Raw genomic sequence first — 20,883 nt, 5'->3', positions numbered from 1 at the left:
TTGCAGGGGCAGAAGAGGAGGGGAAAAGAAGAACAAACACCAAGGTGAGGGCAGAAAGGTGAGGAAGTGCTGCAGGTGCCTGAGCAGGGATTGCCAGCAGGCCCAGAAGGAGCCCCACCCCCGAGGAGGTAGGCATTTCCCAACAGGAACAGCAGCCCATGGAAAGGACCCATGCTGGAGCAGAGGGAATGCATGAGGAATGAGGGAAAGAGCTGTATCGACTGACCACAATCCCCCTTCCCTAGCACTCCTGCGTGGGGAGGTAGAGGAGCCAGGAATAAAGGAGTGAAGTTGAGCTTGGCAAAGGGAGTGGGGGGAAGGTGTTTTTTTACATTTTTTTGCCTTTGTTTCTCAGTATGCAAATCTATTTTAACTGGCAATAAACGAAAGTCTTTTTTGCCGATGATGGCAGTTTCCCCATCTTAGTATCAACTAATGAGCTTCCTATTTTCTCCCCCATTCAGCTGAATGGTGTGAGTGAGGTGCTGGGTGGGCATCCCATCAGAGGTAATTATCTACAGACTAAGTCATCAGATACAGGAAGCCTTGTAGATCTGCTAAAATATTAGCAGGCTGGAATAAGAATCAGCCAGCTGCAAGACACAAAAACCCCCACTTCCCCAACCTTCTTTCTTTCAAACATAAACTTTCCAGCTTCATATTTTTGAGACTCGTCACCACAGAGCAAACAGTCTGGCCCAAGCACCTGTGAAAACATCTTCTAATGAATCTCCATGATGGAGAAGCAACAAGAAATACTTTTTTTGGGGGGGGGGGTTCAAGCTTTGCACCTGTTTGATTCAGTCAGGTTTTTTTATGATTAGGCACCTAAAATTAGTCCTATGGCAACAAAGCAAACACTCTACACCTCTATCTGACAAGCAATTTAAGTTCTCCCCTGTCAACACCTGCAGGTCTTAGTGCAAAACCAGCACATTGAAGGGTGTGTGGTGGTGCCAAGAGGCAGGGAACAGTTTTGGTGCCTGCTTAGGGCTGAGCCTCCTTAGGGGGTGAGATGTCTTTTGATTACTGTAGCCTTACAAGTTTTATACTATGTCTTGTACCATATTGTAATACAGCAATGCATGCACAAAGAATTAATGAATAAAAACTATAATCCTCTATTTGCCCTATTATTCTAACTTGTCTCATGAATATTTAAAAAGATGGTTGCCCAAAACAGTACAGGAATACCATATTACTTGCCGTGCAGAGACTATAGCAGGATAAGGGTAAAGATGAGAATCCTGTACTTCAAATTTCTATTTGCATTCTGTTGAATGGTACAAATGTGAGAAATGATTATTACAGGAATGGTCACCATACTAAAAGAAAGTGAGAGCTACTTACATGAAGACAAGAACCACTGACAATATGACAAAAAAAACCCAGTATCTTGAGGAGATTAAGAGTTGTCACATATTCTGTCCTCTACCTCTTCCCAATGTTCTCTCACTTGCTTTCCCCCAGTTCAATAAACTAAACTACAGCTGTTGCAGGAGGCTTTTATTTTGAACAAAACCAGTGAAAATACAATTCACACTGAAAGCCAAAGCTGTTGCAAGTTACGTCTTTTGTTGTTGTTATTTGCTAGCTGTTGTAGGTGGGATCCACTCTTGAATCTTCTTGCGAGTAGTGGAGTAAGGTACGTACTGTCCGGGAGTGCCGCTCAGATTGAATTTATGGTTCTCCCAGATAAATTTGCGAGCAACTGGTGGATGAGTAGTTGGAGGGTCATCTGTCATACAGTGAAGCCAGCGATGCCTTAAGAAGAAAAAGACACAGGGTTATTAGGGAACATTATACAGTTCCTCACAATCCTTCCTCCTTACTCCCCAAGATTCTCCTCTGAAGAGACTGTATCTATTTTGAGAGGAGAAAACACCCTCAACTTAATCGAGTCTGACTTTAAATCAGTATCCTGCAGTCTCACTCAAAGTAACCAAACAAATTTAACTAACAGTTCTGCTTCCAAACAACTAAAAGCACACCGAAGTTCAAATTTCCTGCTCCCTGTAGGCCTAGTATTTGGACATGGAGTATTTAATTGTTAAGTCTTCGTATGGCCTTAACCAGCCAGCCAGGTCAAGGCAGGCACTACAAATGACAAATGCAGAAGGTTTTGTTTTGTTTCCTGCATTTTTATTGTTGTTGTTGTTGTATTTTACATTTTTTTTCATTACCAGAAGACTACACTGCACAACAATTTCAATACCAACTCCAAGGCATTCATGAGGCTACCACTTGGGATATGGATTAATGATGCAGGTTCACCTAAAACAATTACATAAATATTTACTGACTGCACAGTAAAATGATTAATACCAAACAGTAATGGAGTAATTACTAAGTTATTATAGTGATTATCCTTTACCTATGGAGTAAGTGTCAACCCTCCCCTGTGCAAACATTAATCATCAAGCAAAATATTTTCCATAATTTACTGAAACACTATAGCAGTGATCAAATGAATTGATTTAATCCCATTTCTACTTCAATGCCCAAAGCAACTTTCAAACCTGAGTAACATTTTTATTAGCTGCCAGTTTACATGGCAGCTATTACACATGAACAGTTACGACAGAAGTTATGGCTTTTTTTACTAGCTTATGTACATTTTTATGGAGGTGGAATTAAAGAGGTTTCCATTAATCAGCTTTTGCCAAATACTTGACTTAAAAATAGTGAATCTTCTATTCCAGTTGTTATTAGAAAGACTAAAAACTGCATCTTCACCCTTTAGCAACAAATCCAGTACACTTAATTCATACAGCAAAACAAAACCACATTAAAAGAAGTAAGAAACAGATACATGTGTTTGACTGACAAGGCATTCCAAATTTGAAGAGCTCTACAGAAGGCTGAATATCTTTTCAGCCAAATAGCTTTAGACATTTATTTCAGAAAAACTCACAACTTTGAATATAACTTTAGTGCAAAATCTCACTTAAAAAAAAAGTCAGCCACACATTCATTTTCTGTAAGGAAAAAAACATACAAAAAGGTCAAATGAAAGTTACAAGACTACCAGGAAACTGTCTTGAATACCACACCAGATGGAACTGTAAGATACCTCCAAAGTAATAAGAAAAAGCTTGTTTGGAGGTAAAGAATGGCCTCCTCCAGGAAAAATAATCCACTTCTGAGTTTGAAAGTTACATACATGTTCAGATTAAGTGACCCAAGGCAACCTGGATGGGAGGGGGATCCCTCTCTTCCTCCCCCCACTCTCCTTTGTAGATGTGGTATAATTTCCCACTAGTTCTATTAAAAAAAATATTAAAAATAAAAACAAAAATAGAGTAATGATTTCTGTCTGGAAGAAGGCAGCCCCATTAGTAATTAGTATTACTAATTACACTGTGGTCTGAGGATACAGGGTCAGGCTTTGCTTGACTTTAAATCTGTTATCACCAGCCTCTGTAATGCCCTGGCCACATTACACAAAGCTCTGATCTTTTGTGAATTTGCTTTCCCAATTCACATCCATTAGAATCCTGCATACTCTCAGCCACGTGTCCTATGACTGCTAGCATCAAAGTTGGCAGAAAAAGCTGTAAAACAGCTGACTTAACAGAGGTGGATCATATGCTCATACCCAACAAGCCAGCTCTCCATTGCTAAAAAAAAGAAACACAGTTTGTGGCATGGGAAGAAGAGGAAAAGAATCAAAGAATCACAGAACTGTCAGAGTTGGAAGACACCTCTGGACATCATCTAGTCCAACTGCCCTGCTAAAGCAGGATTCCCTAGAGAACATTACTCAGGACTGCATCCAGGCAAGTCTTGAATATCTCCAGAGAAGAGGACTCCACAACCTCCCTGGGCAGCCTGTACCAGTGCTTTGTCACCCTCATAGTAAAGAAGATTTTCCTCATATTTAAATGGAACTTCCTATGATCCAGCTTGTGCCCTGTTGCCCCTTGTCTTGTCACTGGGAACTACTGAAAAGAGTTTGGCTCCATCCTACTAGCACCCACCCTTTAGATACTTAAAGGCATTAGTAAGGTCTCCCCTCAGAATGGTCCCTGTGTCCATCTACATTCTGCTAACACTGACTTAGGTACTGCATTTCAAAATGCTTCTTAGTATCACTCCTGAGCAGCCTCGGTTTGACAAACCCATTGACCACACTATACAGAGGCAACCACACACACACCTTCACCTAGTGATACTTCTGGTTACAGTGGATAAGGATCCTGCAAACAAAACCCTATTTATGCACCTGTCACCATGCCTCAACATCCTCCTGCTCTGCCAAGAGTCGTGCACACCTAGAAGACAAATAAAAAAATGCTTTCTCAGACAGAAATGTAGTTACAAAGGCCCTGAAAGACAGGCTGGAGCACATGATGCACAAGAATTCTCTGAAAGCTTAGTTAAAATCAAGGAGATTTTAAGCCTGCATGTGTGGCACCTCTTCCATTACAAGTATGCTTACATTGCACACTCTGTGAAACACCAGACAAATTATCACAATATTAACTTATTTACTCATTTAACTCAGATGACAAAAAAGAATAGTTTTATTCTGTCTTTTAAGCAACTGTTTTGCAGCTTTTCTAAAACTAAATCCATGAAGTCTTTTAAAATACAGTAGTATTATTGAAGTAATATGTTTGCTTCCAGGATTTTCTGAAGTTCTGTAACATCAATATGAAATCAGGCTCCAATTTAAACAGATCAGCAAAACCAATCCTTAAATCCCATCTTCTCACTGGAAAATGGAAGTGTCAGTACAGTCACAGGCACTGCAATACCTATATAGCATTTGTTTAAAACTCCATCCACTATTAAGTACCCATATATTTAGGAGTTTCAGGGCTTAAGCCTGGTCACAACAGACTCCCCTAAGAAGCCCAGCATGCAACTTACTTTGGTTTGCAGAGTCTGCTCTCTCAAACTAAGAACTCCCACTCTCCACTTGTGCAAAATATGTAAAGCCTGCAGAGTTCATTTTGGGAAGACTTTCCCTTTGACAGCCTCCCTCAAGGAGTCCTTTGAAGCCCTGATGTCTCATACACTCTACCCCCAGATGCTCAAGAAAAGTTTTTCACGCACTAGATTGAATGGCATGAATAAAGAGATGCAACATCTTGTAGATGGCCAGACTTCTATACAAACTCTGCCTAGAAATCCAGGCATGGAAAAAGAAGCATTCAAAAGCAATCAATGACAAACCTAAAAAGAAGCAGACAACTTACATAGAGCAAAGAAAATCAGAAGCTCTGAAGAGGCTGAAGAGTCACTACCAAGCAGACTGAGGCCAGCAAAGCCTGTAGACTTCTCCTGGGGTAAGCTGATGAAAGAGAGCTCAAAGTATCTTCAAATGCTTTTGATAAGACTATGCAGAATTTTCTCCCAAGTCTTAGACAAATATTTAAAAGCAAGGAGATTTCAAACTGAAGCTACAAGGGACTGGAGCCAATTATTTGATGTACAAGCTGTCAAACAAGAACCAATGCTACACAAACTCCATAGCTGCTACTGTATGTGTATCAACAAGGTTCAGACACTGTCTATGTAAGTTCAAAAAGTTTGCCAACTTGCTAGCTTCCAGTTTTTTCAAAAAGTTAACCATGTTGTGGTAAGATAAAAGAGAAGTGAAGATGCATGTTATGGTCAAAGGGCAAAAAGTTTTTTTGTGCTTTCTCAAGTACTTTAAGTGAATGAGAAGTCAAGGATTTAACTTGGACTAGCCTAAAAATAAGCTTTTTTTCATTTTAAAGATAGTCTTCACTTATTATTCCAGGTCTATGTATAGGAAGAGAAGGGAAAAGGGACAAGAAACATGCTTTTATTTGTGAGACTACTTTGATTACTCATGCAAGCAGTAAGATACCAGTGTATAGTAAGGAGACAGCATTCAATTTACCTGAAAACACCACACCAGCATTTAATCTAGTTATAAAAATCACAAATGTATTGTGAAGCTGCTGAAAGGATTGAAAATTTACTCCCCCCATTCATTTTCAGTTAAATTGTTTTGTTTTCCCTCACAGGCAGACTCGAGAAGCAGCTTTACAGGAAACTCACACATTTCTCTCCATTCTTAGGATGTTGGCACTTTAAGTCAGAAATGCTACATTTCTACTTCTTCAGCTGTCCAATCAACCAACAAAGAGGTGTGGACACTCCTCTTACACTGAAGTTGAATTTGAAATATTTAACTGTATGAAGTTAACAACCCCAAAGCTCCTTCCAAAGATTTGCACCAGAAAGAAGTAACATCAAAGTATGGGACAAACATTGCACACACATAGGATAATGCTGACAAAAGCAAGTGTCTCTGTAAAAGGAGAAAACTAACCTTAAATAACAGTTCTTTCCCCTAGGACATAACATATTGAACAAAAAAACAAATTATTGTAAACTAGTTTGTATACATAAGCCAGCTGTTTTTGCAAAGTATTTGGCCAAAACACAAACCAAATTACATTAAACCAGACAAATGGTAAATGAACAATATGCAGACAGCCAAAAGAGGCTTTGAGTGTGATGCAAGAGAAGCACAACTCTAGCATCCAGCAGGATATCAGGCCTTGGCTTGAATGGACTTCACGTGCTCTCAAAAGGAAGCCTTACTGCACAGCAGAAGCCAGTTGAAAGTGGAAAACTGGGTTCCAAGCTGCCCCCCTCAGTGGGCTCAAGCTGAATTTCCCAAAATCTTTCAAATGCAAACTTCAGCTTTTCCAAATTCCAGCTACAGGAGTATCTGGACTGCTGAACAGAAAATAGGAGCCTACGGCAGGAATAAGTAGACAGACAGGGAGCTTTTGCATGAGCTGTGAACATAACTAGAAAATCAAAACTGATATAGGATATGTTTTGGGGAAAGAAAAATGCTACTTTCTCCTCTGAACCAAAACAGATTAAGAACAGGGAGATGCTCAGTCTTCTCCCCTCACCTTATTTCAGTGGAAATAATCCACAAACCCTTAGATAAGGAAATCAAATAATCAAGAAATACCAGTCTGGAAGGGATTTAAGAGCATCTGCATGTGCTTCAGACCCAAGGAAGTGTTGGCTACATCCACATCACTCCCAGCAGACACCTGCTTAAGTTGTCACGGAGTTGCTGCAAGACTGGCTTCCTCATCTTCCCAAACCAAGTTATACCAGGGAGGATTAATACATTTTTTTAGTGGTAAGGACAGTAATGTTCAATCTGTATCAATTCCTCTGTAATTTGAACCTACTGCTTCCTGTTCTACCCTCTGGAAGATGGACTATGCCTTTCCCTTCTGTGAGATTAAATGCTTTGAGATTATATCCATGGTTATATCCTCTCCTTTTTAAACAATCCCAATTCTGTCCAGCTGTCCTCAGAGGTCTGATTGTTCCTGCAGCTCTTCCCTAGGGTTCTTCCACTGGTCAAGGACTATACCCTATACAAATCCCTGCAGATAAAAAGCAGAAAGGAAGAGTCACTTTGCATGAGTGCAGGCAGTAATTCTACTTCTCAGGAAAGCACACTTCTTTTTCAGCAGTAAGATAATGTACCATCCCCATAAAATCCTGATCATCCTGCAGCACTGCTCTCCTCCTGCACATCGTCAAGTTAGAGGTTGCTGGTTCCAGCAGCGTAGGGTCCTGATCTCCATCTCTACACCCCCTCATAGGATTTAATTCCTCCTTTCTCTCTAGTGATCACAAAGTGAGACAATGCAACTTGTCATGTTGCCAAACTTAGGAGTGCAGGTAATAACATTCATGAAAAAAAGCAGCAATGAGCCCTTTGATTCATCTATCTATAGTTTACACCCCTAATACTTCACTTCTCTGTGCAGCCTTTGATTAAGGGGAAAAAAACACTGTTTTAAGTGCACTTCTTATTAACAAATCCACCCAGAACATTTTGTCTAGGCCTCAGCTTGCCTGTGGTATGAATCTGCTTCTCTCAGCATTGGTGCGAGGGTGGATGGAAAGAACTAGAATCCCTGTTGCCCTTACCCTAGGAAGTGAGAAAACAGCATCATTATCAAGAAGCAGCCATTCAAGAGAGCCAGTTTTTACTGTGAAAACTCATCGCCTGTGAAAATACTTTTGGCACCCTGGCTAGTACTTAAAAGCTGCTGAGGGATTCCCAAAGGAGTTCTATGTTCCTCTTCAGATTAACACTAAAATTTTCTTCCCTGAAGCCTTTCAAAAACTTTTCTACGGAGCCAAAAGTATAATATATTAAACCTGAAATTTATCTGTACCCTCTTCCTGCTTGGTTTTTTATTATTTTTGAGCCAACAGAAAAAAAAGTTTTGCCCACAATGGGTGCATATGTGCGTAAGTTGTGGCTACATGTGAATATGGGCATGTGCATAAAGCAGCATGTGCTTGTATAAAATAGTATCTCCTCGGGTTTCTGGAGATTATTTACTAATTGTAATATTTTTAGATTTGGAGATAAATGAATGACTAACAAAAGCTGATAGTGGGCCTTCTAATATAGTGGTAAAATGTAAATGGCCTCAACAAACAACCCAACAATTAGAGCAATTCCGTCATGAAGACACCTATGAAAGCACTAAATAGAGTGCACACAGGCACTGGTATCAAGAGATTTAAGTTTTATGTTCCTATATTCACAAAGTACACTTCATTAGAAAGTTCAAAAATGGAAGTACCAACTTCTTGCAAACAACATGCTCTGAACAGGAGCAGACAAAACAAGTATTTTGGCTCTTGTAACTCTCTAAAAAAAGGTGTAAAAGATCATAGAATCATAGAATCCTAGGGGTTGGAAGGGACCTCGAAAGATCATCTAGTCCAACCCCCCCTGCCAGAGCAGGGTCATCTAGAGCACATCACACAAGAACGCATCCAGGTGGGTTTTGAATGTCTCCAGGGAAGGAGACTCCACAACCTCCCTGGGCAGCCTGTTCCAGTGCTCTGTCACTCTTACAGTAAAAAAATTATTTCGGATATTCACCTTGAACCTCCTATGCTCCAATTTACACCCATTACCCCTTGTCCTATCACTGGTCATCACTGAGAAGAGCCTAACTCCATCTCCCTGACACTCACCCCTTACATATTTGTAAACATTGATGAGGTCACCCCTCAGCCTCCTTTTCTCCAAGCTAAAGAGACCCAGCTCCCTCAACCTTTCCTCATAAGGGAGATGTTCCACTCCCTTAATCATCTTAGTAGCTCTGCGCTGGACTCTTTCCAGCAGTTCCCTGTCCTTCTCGAACTGAGGGGCCCAGAACTGGACACAATACTCCAGATGCGGCCTCACCAATGCAGAATAGAGGGGGAGGAGAACCTCTCTTGACCGACTAACCACACCCTTTCTAATGCACCCCAGGATGCCATTGGCCTTCTTGGCCACAAGGGCACATTGCTGGCTCATGGTCATCCTCCTGTCTACCAGGACCCCCAGGTCTCTTTCACCTACACTACTCTCCAGCAGGTCAGCCCCCAACCTGTACTGGGACATCGTGTTGTTCTTCCCCAAATGCAAAACTCTACACTTGCCCTTGTTGAATTTCATCATGTTTCTCCCCGCCCAACTCTCCAGCCTGTCTAGGTCTCTCTGAATGGCAGCACAGCCTTCTGGTGTGTCAGCCACTCCTCCCAGCTTAGTGTCATCAGCAAACTTGCTGAGGGTACATTCTATACCCTCATCCAGGTCGTTGATGAAGATGTTGAACAACACCGGTCCCAGTACCGACCCCTGAGGGACTCCACTAGTCACACACCTCCAACCAGATTCTGCCCCATTGACTACAACTCTCTGACTCCTTCCCATCAACCAGTTCCTAATCCACCTCACTACCTGATCACCAAACCCATACCTGATCAACTTATCTACAAGGATGCTGTGGGAGACGGTGTCAAATGCCTTACTGAAATCAAGATAGACCACATCTACCGCTCTACCATCATCTATCCACCTAGTAATTTCCTCATAGAAGGCTATGAGGTTAGTCAAACATGATTTACCCTTGATAAAACCATGCTGACTGCTCTTGATGACCCCCATGTCCTTGATATGCCTAGAGATAGAGACAAGAATAAGTTGTTCCATCACCTTTCCAGGGATGGAGGTGAGGCTGACCGGTCTATAGTTACCCGGGTCCTCCTTCTTGCCCTTCTTGTAGACTGGAGTGACATTTGCTATCCTCCAGTCCTCAGGCACCTCTCCTGTTACCCATGACTTACTGAAGATGATGGAGAGTGGCCTAGCAATGACCTCCGCCGGCTCCCTCAGCACCCTTGGATGCATTCCATCTGGACCCATCGATTTATGGATGTCCAGATTACTCAACTGATCCCTAACCCAATCCTCATCTACTATGTCCTCACCTATCTTGACTACTTCTGGGGCTATATGAATCTGGGGCTCATGGGGAAATCCTGCAGGAGTAAAGACAGAGGCAAAGAAGGTGCTCAGCACCTCTGCCTTCTTTATATCCTCTGTCACCAGGGCTCCCACCTCATTCCTCAGTGGGCCAATATTGCCTCTAGTGTTAGTTTTGTTAGCTATGTATTTGAAAAAGCTCTTTCTATTATCCTTAACCTGACTTGCAAGGTTAAGTTCCAAGGAGGCCTTAGCTTTCCTAATTGCCTCCCTACATTCTCTGACAACATTCCTATATTCCTCCCAAGTGACCAGCCCCTCCTTCCATGATCTGTAGATTTTCCTTTTCCACTTAAGTTTACCCAGCAGTTCCTTTTTTAACCATGCTGGTCTCCTAGCTCCCTTACTAGATTTCCTAACCCTTGGGATGCTCTGATCCTGTGCTTGCAAGAAGTGGTCCTTGAATGTTGACCAGCTATCTTGAGCCCCTTTATCTTCCAGCACCCTGTCCCATGGGATTTCCCTTAACAGTTGATTGAGGAGGCCAAAGTTCGCCCTGTGGAAGTCCAGGGTTCTGGTCCTACTGGGTATTCTGTTCCTTCCACACAGGATCCTGAACTCCACCATCTCGTGATCACTGCAGCCAAGGCTGCCACTGACTACCACTGCTTCAACAAGGCCCTCCTTGTTGGTTAGTACAAGATCCAGCAGCGCTCCTCTTCTAGTTGGCTTGTCCACCATTTGCATTAAGAAGTTATCATCAATGCACTGGAGGAACCTCCTAGACTGTGAAAGGCTGGCTGTGTGAGTCTTCCAGCAGATATCGGGGTAGTTAAAATCTCCCATGAGGACTAGGGACTGCAGTTGTGAGGCTGCTTTCAGCTGCCTGTAGAAAGCCTCATCAACCTCCTTGCCTTGGTCAGGAGGTCTGTAGTAGACCCCCACAACTGTATCACCCACACCAGCCTGCCCCTTAATTCTTACCCACAGAAAAATGAAGATGTCCTTGTGCAGGAAAAAACATGTGCCCGATATCTTGCATAGCATTACAAGAATATTAATACTAATTATTCCCAATGTAAATATTGAGGAAATTAAAAAAAAAAAATCTACTTGTCTCTAAAAAAGTAGATAACAACATCTTGATTTTGAAGATGAGAAAATCAAACCCAGAGCAGCAAAGAGGTTAAATAACACAACTAAATCAAAATAAACCATGTGCTTACATATTCTGGTATGGCAACATCTTAAAAAAGCAGCAGCCTCAATTCCCTGTATAGTAGACATATGTCAAAACAAATCTCTCTGTTTCCTTCAGACTGTGATTTCAGTACATCCGTTGTCAAAAGAAATTACACCAATTATTTCAGAATAGTGAAAATATTCATAGCTTCTAAAAAGCTATGATACATTGTTACATATGAGATGTTTTTTTCTTGCTGCTTTTCCCCTTCCTCCAGTGTCTGACAGGAGATAAAGGGTAGCTAAATGAATACCCATTTTATTTTTCCAGACAGCTATTTCAGAACTTTTCAATATACTAAAAAGCTGGTTTCCAATTCACCATGCACTAAAATGCAAGGTCCACCAGACTGAACTTCAATTATCACTCATATTCCACAGTTTGGAAGGCATACAACTTGTCACAAGATACTCTAGGATGCACAGTATATTTGACAATCAAAAATATGAGCAAGAACAACCTGTAGTATAATTTATACTGTGGGGGGGGAAAAAAAAAAAAAAAGAGAAAGTGTTTTTCCTGCACATCTGGTAGTGTTCTCTTTACTCAGTAGGATCATCAGTAGTGTAATCCCATACACAATAGGATTTTTGTAAGAGTACCACAAAAATAATTACAAAGTAGTTAGCGTTACTATTAAAAAAAAGGAATATCTGAAATCTCTAGGTTAGCCCTGATCTTAAACCTATCATTTGTTCAAAGTGTCATCTTTAGGCATGACAGTTGCAAAATACTTCCTGAAAGTAACACCAACATAAACTATGTAGCAAATCCTGCTTCCACCTGTAGAGGGTGGAAAAACAACATACACACGAAATGCTCTACTGAGCTGAATCAACTAAAACCTGGAGTAAAAAATATCAGTGTTCAGAATTATTCACATCACAAACCAGCTGTTAAAATAGTACTTTACGTACTTCCCAGCTGACCCAAGAATGACTAACTTGCCTCAACTTTTTATCTGTTGAAAGGACGACTAGTACTTTAAGGAACAAATATTTTTTTACAGCTGACAGGACAGATACTATTATACTATGGACCAAATTCATGTCTTTTTAGAGGTAATTTTGAACAATCTAATTTACCACCAACAAACTTCTGGGTCCAAAAAAACCACTCATTGTTTCCTGTGTACCTGCACAACCTGTGTTACATCCACAGCAACTTGTACAATAAATTAACAGTCTCAATTCAGAAGTCTATTTCATGTTAAAAACGTAAGACACTACACCATCAGAAGAAAAAAAAAAAAGTCTTAAAAACCAGCATGTAATCATTCAAATTCACTCAAAATAATTCACTCAAAATACTGATATTTTTAAAGAGGTATCTAAACAGTATAGAATTACAGGTCAGTGATTTAGACATGTCACAAAGCTAGGATTCCTGCATAAGAATAAACATCTTAAGGTTGCCATGGGACACAAAAATTTATCAGCAATTTAAAAACAACAACAACAACAACAAATAAACAAAACCCCCAACCCTGAACAGTACTATGCAACTAAGTTTTCTCACAATAAAACCTTTCAACACAGGGCTGTTCACCCTTTTGTGCCCCACTGCGCAGATCAGTCTTGAAAATAATGAAGCATTTACTGCTTCTTCTAGAGCAGTTTTTTCCACATTGACAGGAAAACAAGTTTTTCTACTTCACTGTTTTATGTGACCTAAACAAGTTACTTAATCCTAGAAATATCACTTCAATAAGGAGGAAACCCTTTGTCAGTGCTTATAAGAACACAATAAACAACACATAAGCATGAGCAAAGGGGAAAAAAAACACCAAAACAACCACACAACAAAAACTGTGCTTCAAAGTAAAGGAAAATCTTGAAAACCAGCACAGTCTAACAGTCTAAAAACTAGAACCAAACCACAGCTGATACACAGATAGCAAAGAACAGCCCTACACTGGCAGGACATGCTAATTTTGGAGATTCTAATGTCACTTCTAAAAAAATAATGTCATTAAGCTGGAGAAGACAGGAAAATACATTAACTGCATTAAATGTAATTTTAAAGCTAGGAGAATTTTAAACAAAACTGACTACCTAGACAGTCTACCCACACATTTCTCAAACGTTCTAATGAAAGCCATAATTTAGGTTTTCAGACAATTAATCTCAGCCTTGGCACAGAACATCTATCACAGAAAAAATAAAAAACAGTGTTCACCTATGCTCAGGCTACCAAGCACCTCTTGCTTAATATCACCTTTAACTGCTTTGTGTCTGAAGTGCTATTCGTATTCCTCAAGAATTGCATAGGGACTGTTTTTGCTAGCATACACTGTTATTTTATTTTGTGTGTTTTTCCTGACTTACATAGGAAGACAAAAAAGTATTAACAGCTGCATGGCCAGAGACCTTCTAAAAATCAAGGTTGTCCTAGAATTACCACTGAAATGCATGAACAGAAAATAAAACCTTGAGATAAATTGTAGTCAAGTAGCAGTCAATATACAGAGTGTGCTGGATCTTTGTTGTTCATCATCTTGTAGAGTACCTATGTATAGTAATTGAAACAATTATGCTGCTAAGGGTTCTGGATTAAGGAACGTTGTTCCATCACTGCCTTACATTCTTTAGGTCCAGCTACTGTAGGCTTTGCCGAAACTTTAAGATGGAATAACAACTAATAAGGAAAACGGGAAGACTGGCTTGACCTGCTAAATTTGGCTGGCAAAATGCTTTTCTCATTCAATCCGGTGAGTGCTACTGTGTAGAGAGTGAGCAATATAACATTATGAATGCAGTTCAATACTAAAAGTAACAGTCTGAAATCTTCTGGTCATATATAAGATAGCTGCACCCAATAAAATTTTATTCACATAAAATTTGTGTAGTTTAAAACACAAACAAACACAAAAAAAAACCACAACAAAACTTCTCTTAATAATACAAGAAAATGTATAAGCAATTACACTATTGATATGTCCACATTTTTAAGTTAAATGGTTTACCATTCAGGGGGCACCATACTTCCATCAACTTCCCAAAATGTATTTTTGCCATTCATTTCATTAGTATAGATGACCCATCTGTGCCGACCTTAATTAAACAAAGAGAAATACTCTTTAGTATTAGCTCAAGAAAAATTATTTTCATATAAAGGAGAGAATTCATGAAAACACAAGGAAAAGTATTTTCACTAGAAGTATCTACCATTATGTGCACTCATTTCAAAGTCAGTACAGCTTTTATTTTTCTAAGTCTTCTGTATTTCCACCATTACAGTATTTTTATATGGCTGAATCTAACACTCTCAGAAGGAAGTAAATACTGACAAAATTTTCAGGCAGAGAAACAAGTTTGGTCATCATCACCAGCCCCCCAATAAGTCTTCTCCAAAAGGACATTGCCACTAGTAACTTAAGATTAAACTAGGTTTCAGCCATGTAAAACTACCATGTGATGTTTACCAACAACTCTGCTTTCCCCAGGTACCCCACAAGTTTGCTCACAGCAGGCAGAGCTCTACTAATCTGTGTGTCTGTTTCTTATGGGTGACCTTTGTTGTTTCAGGTGCTACCTCTTTAAGTACATGGAGAGCACCTGGTTGCCTTAGCTTTATCCCATATTAATTATGTCTGATGGACTATGTTTGCAAATGAATTGAGGGAAGCAGTAGAGACAGAAGATGTCAGAGCATTTCTATGAGCCCCCTCTCTAAACCTCACATAAGTCCAATGTGAGGAAGTCAGGCAGACAAAAAATTCTGTTTCACTAGCAGAAACTACACAATCTACATAAAGTTGAACAGTCAGTCAGGAGGTGTCCACATTAGTACACATACCAAAGAAGTTTCTTCTGTCTTCATAGTACTTGTTTCCATATTTGTCAGTTCCTACCAGCATACCAGTCTTCAAATCATTGACCCTGTGAATAGCCAAACCAACAGTTTCAATTGACATAATTATAGAATTAGGTTGTGATAGAGGTTTCTTAGGGGTTGGTAAAAATCTGTAACGTAAACTCCTAAACATATACATGCAAAGCTATTAAAAAACCCAAAAAATATCCAAGCTCAAGGACTGCAAAACATAACTACCAATTCCTGCAGCTAATGTCAGCATGCCTTTACTGTGTGCCCCACTGACAGGATAATAAAAATAATACAAAAAGGCTTTTGGGGGATATTACTTGTTTAAAAGCTCTTTACGGTAGAAGATACAGGAACTCTGCAATATAGCTCAATTTAACATCCATGAAACTTTAAATACTGTAGAAGGGAGTCCCAGAGACACATGTTAATTCATGCAGTTGAAGCTGTTACCATCCTTCTCATCTACTTGTAACTGCCATTTCAGCTTGAGTTGCCTGCACTGAAGCAGCTTAAGAGCTCTCACACGTTTGTGTGGGCACTAACCTCCAGGAGAGGAACAGTAATATTTTAAGCCATTGTAGCTTGCCAAGGAAATGCATGCTAAACCCTGAATTGCAATTGTTACTTCCCAGCTTTTGAATAATTGAAAGATGCAAGCATTTACCCTGCCACTTGAGGAGACATACACTGACCCAGATAAGGTACATACCAATTTAAACTCTTTATACAGAACATATTTTAACTTTAATGTACATATCAACAATTAAAATGAACCTATGATTTACATATTATTGATAAAACCTTAAAATCACTTATGTGCACTTTTCCCCCTAGATCTGAATCTTCGCTTTCTTTTTTACTGACATTTATCCCATGCACAATTACGTAAAGTTATTCTCAGAAGTTTTAGTTGTTTGTAGTATTATACACACTCTCAACTCAGTTCCAAAGGACAGAAGGGATGCACATATCTCCACGTTTTCTTAGTTTGGAGTTTAAGTGTATAACCCACAAATAAAGCGGATTTTTTTGGTCTTCTCTCCCAAGGTCCCCGAGAGTGATAATCATTCCACCAAGTACTCATTTTAGACCTCTGTGGTTCCAGCTCTCCTCAGTCAAAGAAACACTCCAAGATCCCTGGCTCAGCTATTCAAGCCTGAGCTCCCAGCTACAGAAAAAGAAGAGACACTTCACTGCTGCTGTCCCTTCTTCCTCTCCCTTTCTTGTAAAAGTTCTTATGCCCTTGTCCTCACTTCATGCCCTGAATACTGGTATCAAACACTGAGGTATTTATGGTTTCCAGAGGACACTTCCTAGCAATTTCACTGAATCTTGAGCAAGCAGGATGTTTCCAGGCTCATAGGCTCTTCATAACTTCACTCCTGCTGCATAAAACCTGTTCCGGCCTTCACAGTGGGGGGTCTGGGGGCACATAGTGAAAAGCAGGGAAATTTAGAATAAAACTGTAGCAGAGAAAGAGCCTCCTGACTTGGGCAAATAATTCTTCCAAGTTACCAGCAGTGACTAACTGTCGCAAGAAAGATACTTCTTGATTACTCTTCCTGGAAGTGCCAAGTCTAGTCCTTGAGCTGAGACAATGATTCAATGGCTTGAAAGGTGAAGGGGGGCAGCAGCTGTGTTTGTGATTGGTACAGTTAGGAGGATCTCTGCTAAGAGACCTGGAGCTGCTTAGTCTTGAAAAAAGAAGACTAAGAGGGGACCTTATTAATGTCTACAAATATCTGAAGGGTGGATATCAAGAATTGGCCAGTCTTTTTTCTGTGGTGCCTTTTGACAGGACAAGGGGAAATGGGACCAAGCTGCAACACAGGAAGTTCCACCTCAACAGAGGAAAACTTCTTTACTGTGAGGGTGACAGAGCACTGGAACAGGCTGCCCAGAGAGGTTGTGGAGTCTCCTTCTCTGGAGACTTTCAAGATGTGTCTGGATGTGTCCCTGTGTGATCTGCCCTAGGTGTTCCTGATGCAGCAGGGGTGGTTGTACTTGATCTCCAGAGGTCCCTTCCAACCCCTATGATTCTATGATTCTCCACTTAGAACACCTCTCTTCTAACTTTGGTTTTCTGAAAAAAAAAACAAACCAAACCAAAACGAAAAGTGCTGCTCTGACCTTGCTCCCTTCTTCTGCACAGCAGAAAGGTGCCAACACACTTTCGATCTTTGATTCACAAAAGCTCCTTGACAAAGCATTCATTAAGATGTGCTTAAGAAGGGGGGACACTCAGGTGAATGCTAATACTCAGATTCTTCTGCACTTTTTTTTCCCCAGCTCCATTTCTTTTTGAGAATTGCCAGTGCACTAGTTACAGCCTCAGAAGAAAAAAACAACAACAAAACAAACAAAAAAACAAACCAATCAAACACAAAAAAACCCAAACAACAAAAAAACACAAAACAACAAAAAAACCCACAACAACAATAACAACAAAACTGTGGAGAAATAAACTTGGGAAGGGATGACATGAAATAATAGCAAATACTGGTTGGGATTGTCCTAACTTATATTGCTTACCAGCTTGAAACTTCCCTCTAAAGAGTTTTGCAAGGAGATCTGAGCTGCCTGTTACAGGGGAGATGGAAAAGCCAGAAGCTGTATATCCCTACAGTTAGTAGGAATATAAAAAAGTTGAGACCTCTCAGAAGTCAAGCCGACTTCAGAAAACTGTATGATATTGTGCCACAAAACAAATGAGAAAATTATTTAAATTGGTATAATAACTGTAAAGGGAGCAATACATTGACCGTCAGGAAGAAGACAACATGCTCAGCTGAAGAAACAGAGCTAACTGAAAGTTACTAGTGAAGTTCCACAAAGAATACTGATGACAGTTGCCTTATTTAACACTTTACAGGGTTTCTGATCAAAACAAAACAAAAACTCCACCCAACAAAGAACAAGGGTCTAACAGAGTATTATATTCCAGAGGAAAGTCATATTATTGTACAGGAAGTCCCGCACTGCCTTCAGAGCTGGAATGATACCACTAGAATGAAATTCAGTGGTAACAAGGTCACAGCACAAGGTGATGCACCTGGAGACTACTAAGATCTGAAGCACTGTGTGTAAGCACAAGGAAAACATCTGGATGTCACAAGATAATAGCGAGCTGTCAATTAAGTGATATGTGAGGGAAAAAAGAAAAGGTGATCCTAGGATGTCCCAAGTGAACTGAGCTGTCTTCAGTGAGCAAAGCAAGTACTAAAGCACTGTATGGAAAATAATGATGAGGCTTGATCAGCAACTGTGTAAAATATTGTGTTTAACTGTTCAAAACAGATCAATTTAAACAAGAAGTAACAGAAAAAGGGCTATTATGATGAACAGGAAAAATAAAGTAATCAAGAAGGCTCAGAAAGCTTGGCTTGTTTACTCTAGTATAAGAGACCCTTGATATGTGGCAGGGAACTTTATGTTTGTGAATCCTCCCTATCCCATACTCCTAACTTCCTGCTGTTGATTAAAAAGAGGTTTTCTGGCTACGTGGTCAGGCCTACAACATTCACCATATGCTGAAAAAATGTTTCATTACTTTTCCAAGATAAACTACAAAGGTAACACAGGTTACTGACACTGCTGAATTTGGATAATGTATCATTCAGACTTCTACCCCACATTTAATTAAGGATCTGAAGGAGAAAGAGTAACTTAGTACATCTGCAGCTCCTCCTATTCAGAAGGAGCTTCAAGCACACTGTAACACAATTCAAAACACTCTTTTCAAGGTAGAGATGAGATGCAAATAGGAAAAAAATACATAAGAAAGTTCAATGTGGATGAGTGCTGTGTTCTGTATACAGCCAGGACTGGAAAAAAAAGCTGTGATTAATTCTGCAGAAAATGCCTTTGGGGCTAGAGGGCATCAGAAGCTGAGCACAGGTGACAACCTGTTGCCAAAGAGGGAGATGTACAGTTTGAAGTGTTAAAGAATTACAGCTGCTAAGGTGGCTGAAGTAATTTGCTGCTATACACTTCAGGATTTCAGCAGCATGGCTTTCAGATGTGCTCACCAGACAGCTCAAGAAAGCTGCTGCCCAACTGAGGTGGTCCAGAGCAAACAGCCAGCAGGCCAGAGCGACCGTCTGCAGAAGTGCAGAAGTGCAGGAGGCAGCTGCAGCAGAGCAGAGTGACACCACAGCAGTCATGGCTGAGGCAACAGGGCTAAGAATCGTAGAATGGTTTGGGTTGGAAGGCACCTTCAAGATCCTAACTCCCTGCCATGGGCAGGGCCACCTCCCACCAGCCCAGGCTGCTCCAAGCCCCATCCAGGCTGCCCTTGAACATTTCCAGGGAGGGGGCACCCACAGCTTCCCTGGGCAGCCTGTCTCACCACCCTCACAGGGAAGAACTTCCTCCTAATATGCAGCCTACATCTACTCTCTTCCAGTGTCAAGCAATCACCCTTTGTCCTATCACTACGTGCCCTTACGAACAGCCCCTCCCCAGCTCTCCTGCAGCCCCGTCAGGTACCGGAGAAGGGCTGAGGTCAGACACGGGCTCAGCCCACCCGGGCAATACCGGCAGCGCGGTATCGAAGGGCCCACTGAGACACCTGCAGATGAGGGAACAACCTCCGGGCCCCGCCTGGGGAGCGCTCTGACCACACAGCCCGCAGCCGAGCGGGCCGGGGGGCCAGGCCGCACGGCCTCCGCGCACCGCCCCGCACCGCCCCGCACGCCGCCCGGCGTCAGGCAGAACCCGCCGACCCCCCCGGGGCTGCGGAGAGCGGCCCCTGCCCCGCGCCGCGCCCGCACCCCCGCTAACCCCGCTTCGTGCGGGGCAGGGCAGGGCAGGGCAGGGCAGGGCGCCCGCGACCCGCCCGCTCCACCCGCCAAGGTGACCCCGCGGGGCGGCGAGGCGGGAGCGGGAAGCTCCCCGCCCCGGCAGCCGGGCGCGCCGGGCGCCCCGTTACCTCAGCAGCTGCCACAAGGCGCCGCGGACGCCCCCGTGGCCGCCGAGGTGCTTGAGCGCCCGCCTCAGCACCTGCACGTACTCCGCCATCTTGGGGCGGCCTGCCCTCCGCGCCCCGGCACCGCCCCGGGACCGCCCCGGGACCGCCCCGGCACCGCCCCGGTACCGCCCCGCCTTCCGCCCCGCCCCGCCGCTGAGCCGGTTGGACGCGGCCTCTGGGGCCGTCCAGGCCCGCCTTGACGCCCTGGCCTGCCCTTGAGAACGGGCGAGGAGGGAGTCTCTGCCCCTCTCTGCCTCCTGGCGGCCCGTCCTGCCCGGTCCAGCTGTGGACTAGTTGCTCCCGATCCCGCGGCAGCCTGCAGCAGCCCTTCAGACCTCCCTTCCCGTGCTGTGAGCCGTTCCCGTGAGGAATGTGGCGCCGTCGGCCCTGTGAACTCCTGCAGCCAGCGGCAGGCTGCGGCGGGATGTCCCTGCCCAGCTCTGCGGCGGGCTGCAGGTGCCCAGCTCCCTCAGAACAACGTCTTCTCAAGCGCCCACCTCCTTTGCTGTTGGCTGCTGCAGCAACCTCCTGCTGGAGCAGGAT

The 20,883-nt window shown here is 42.3% G+C and overlaps 1 protein-coding gene across 2 annotated transcripts; it reads right to left on the bottom strand.

The window, feature by feature from the left end:
• Nucleotides 1–1,491: 1,491 nt before the first annotated feature.
• Nucleotides 1,492–20,431, bottom strand: NDUFA12 (NADH:ubiquinone oxidoreductase subunit A12). 2 transcript variants are annotated; one of them, XM_051611967.1, is made up of 4 exons: nucleotides 20,302–20,431; nucleotides 15,342–15,424; nucleotides 14,509–14,596; nucleotides 1,492–1,764 (listed from the first exon to the last, which is right to left on the bottom strand). In XM_051611967.1, the coding sequence occupies exons 1-4, from the start codon at nucleotides 20,388–20,390 to the stop codon at nucleotides 1,584–1,586; spliced, it is 441 nt and encodes a 146-aa protein (XP_051467927.1). In that variant the 5' UTR covers nucleotides 20,391–20,431; the 3' UTR covers nucleotides 1,492–1,583. The 2 variants fall into 2 exon arrangements, with proteins under 2 accessions (XP_051467927.1, XP_051467936.1); XM_051611976.1 differs by having other exon boundaries at nucleotides 20,383–20,405.
• Nucleotides 20,432–20,883: the final 452 nt, after the last annotated feature.

The sequence above is a fragment of the Apus apus genome, chromosome 1 (genome assembly GCF_020740795.1).
Source record: "Apus apus isolate bApuApu2 chromosome 1, bApuApu2.pri.cur, whole genome shotgun sequence".
Lineage (NCBI taxonomy): Eukaryota > Metazoa > Chordata > Aves > Apodiformes > Apodidae > Apus > Apus apus.
Note: the sequence above shows the minus strand (reverse complement) of the source record. Positions and strands in the feature narration are given on the sequence as shown.

Excerpts from the sequence above, each read along its gene's own strand:
- NDUFA12 (XM_051611967.1), bottom strand. The coding sequence starts at position 20,390 with ATGGCGGAGTACGTGCAGGTGCTGAGGCGGGCGCTCAAGCACCTCGGC. Across the intron at positions 15,425-20,301 it reads GCCTTGTGGCAGCTGCTGAG|GGTCAATGATTTGAAGACTG; the intron begins GTAACGGGGCGC and ends GGCTATTCACAG. Across the intron at positions 14,597-15,341 it reads AGACAGAAGAAACTTCTTTG|GTCGGCACAGATGGGTCATC; the intron begins GTATGTGTACTA and ends TGTTTAATTAAG.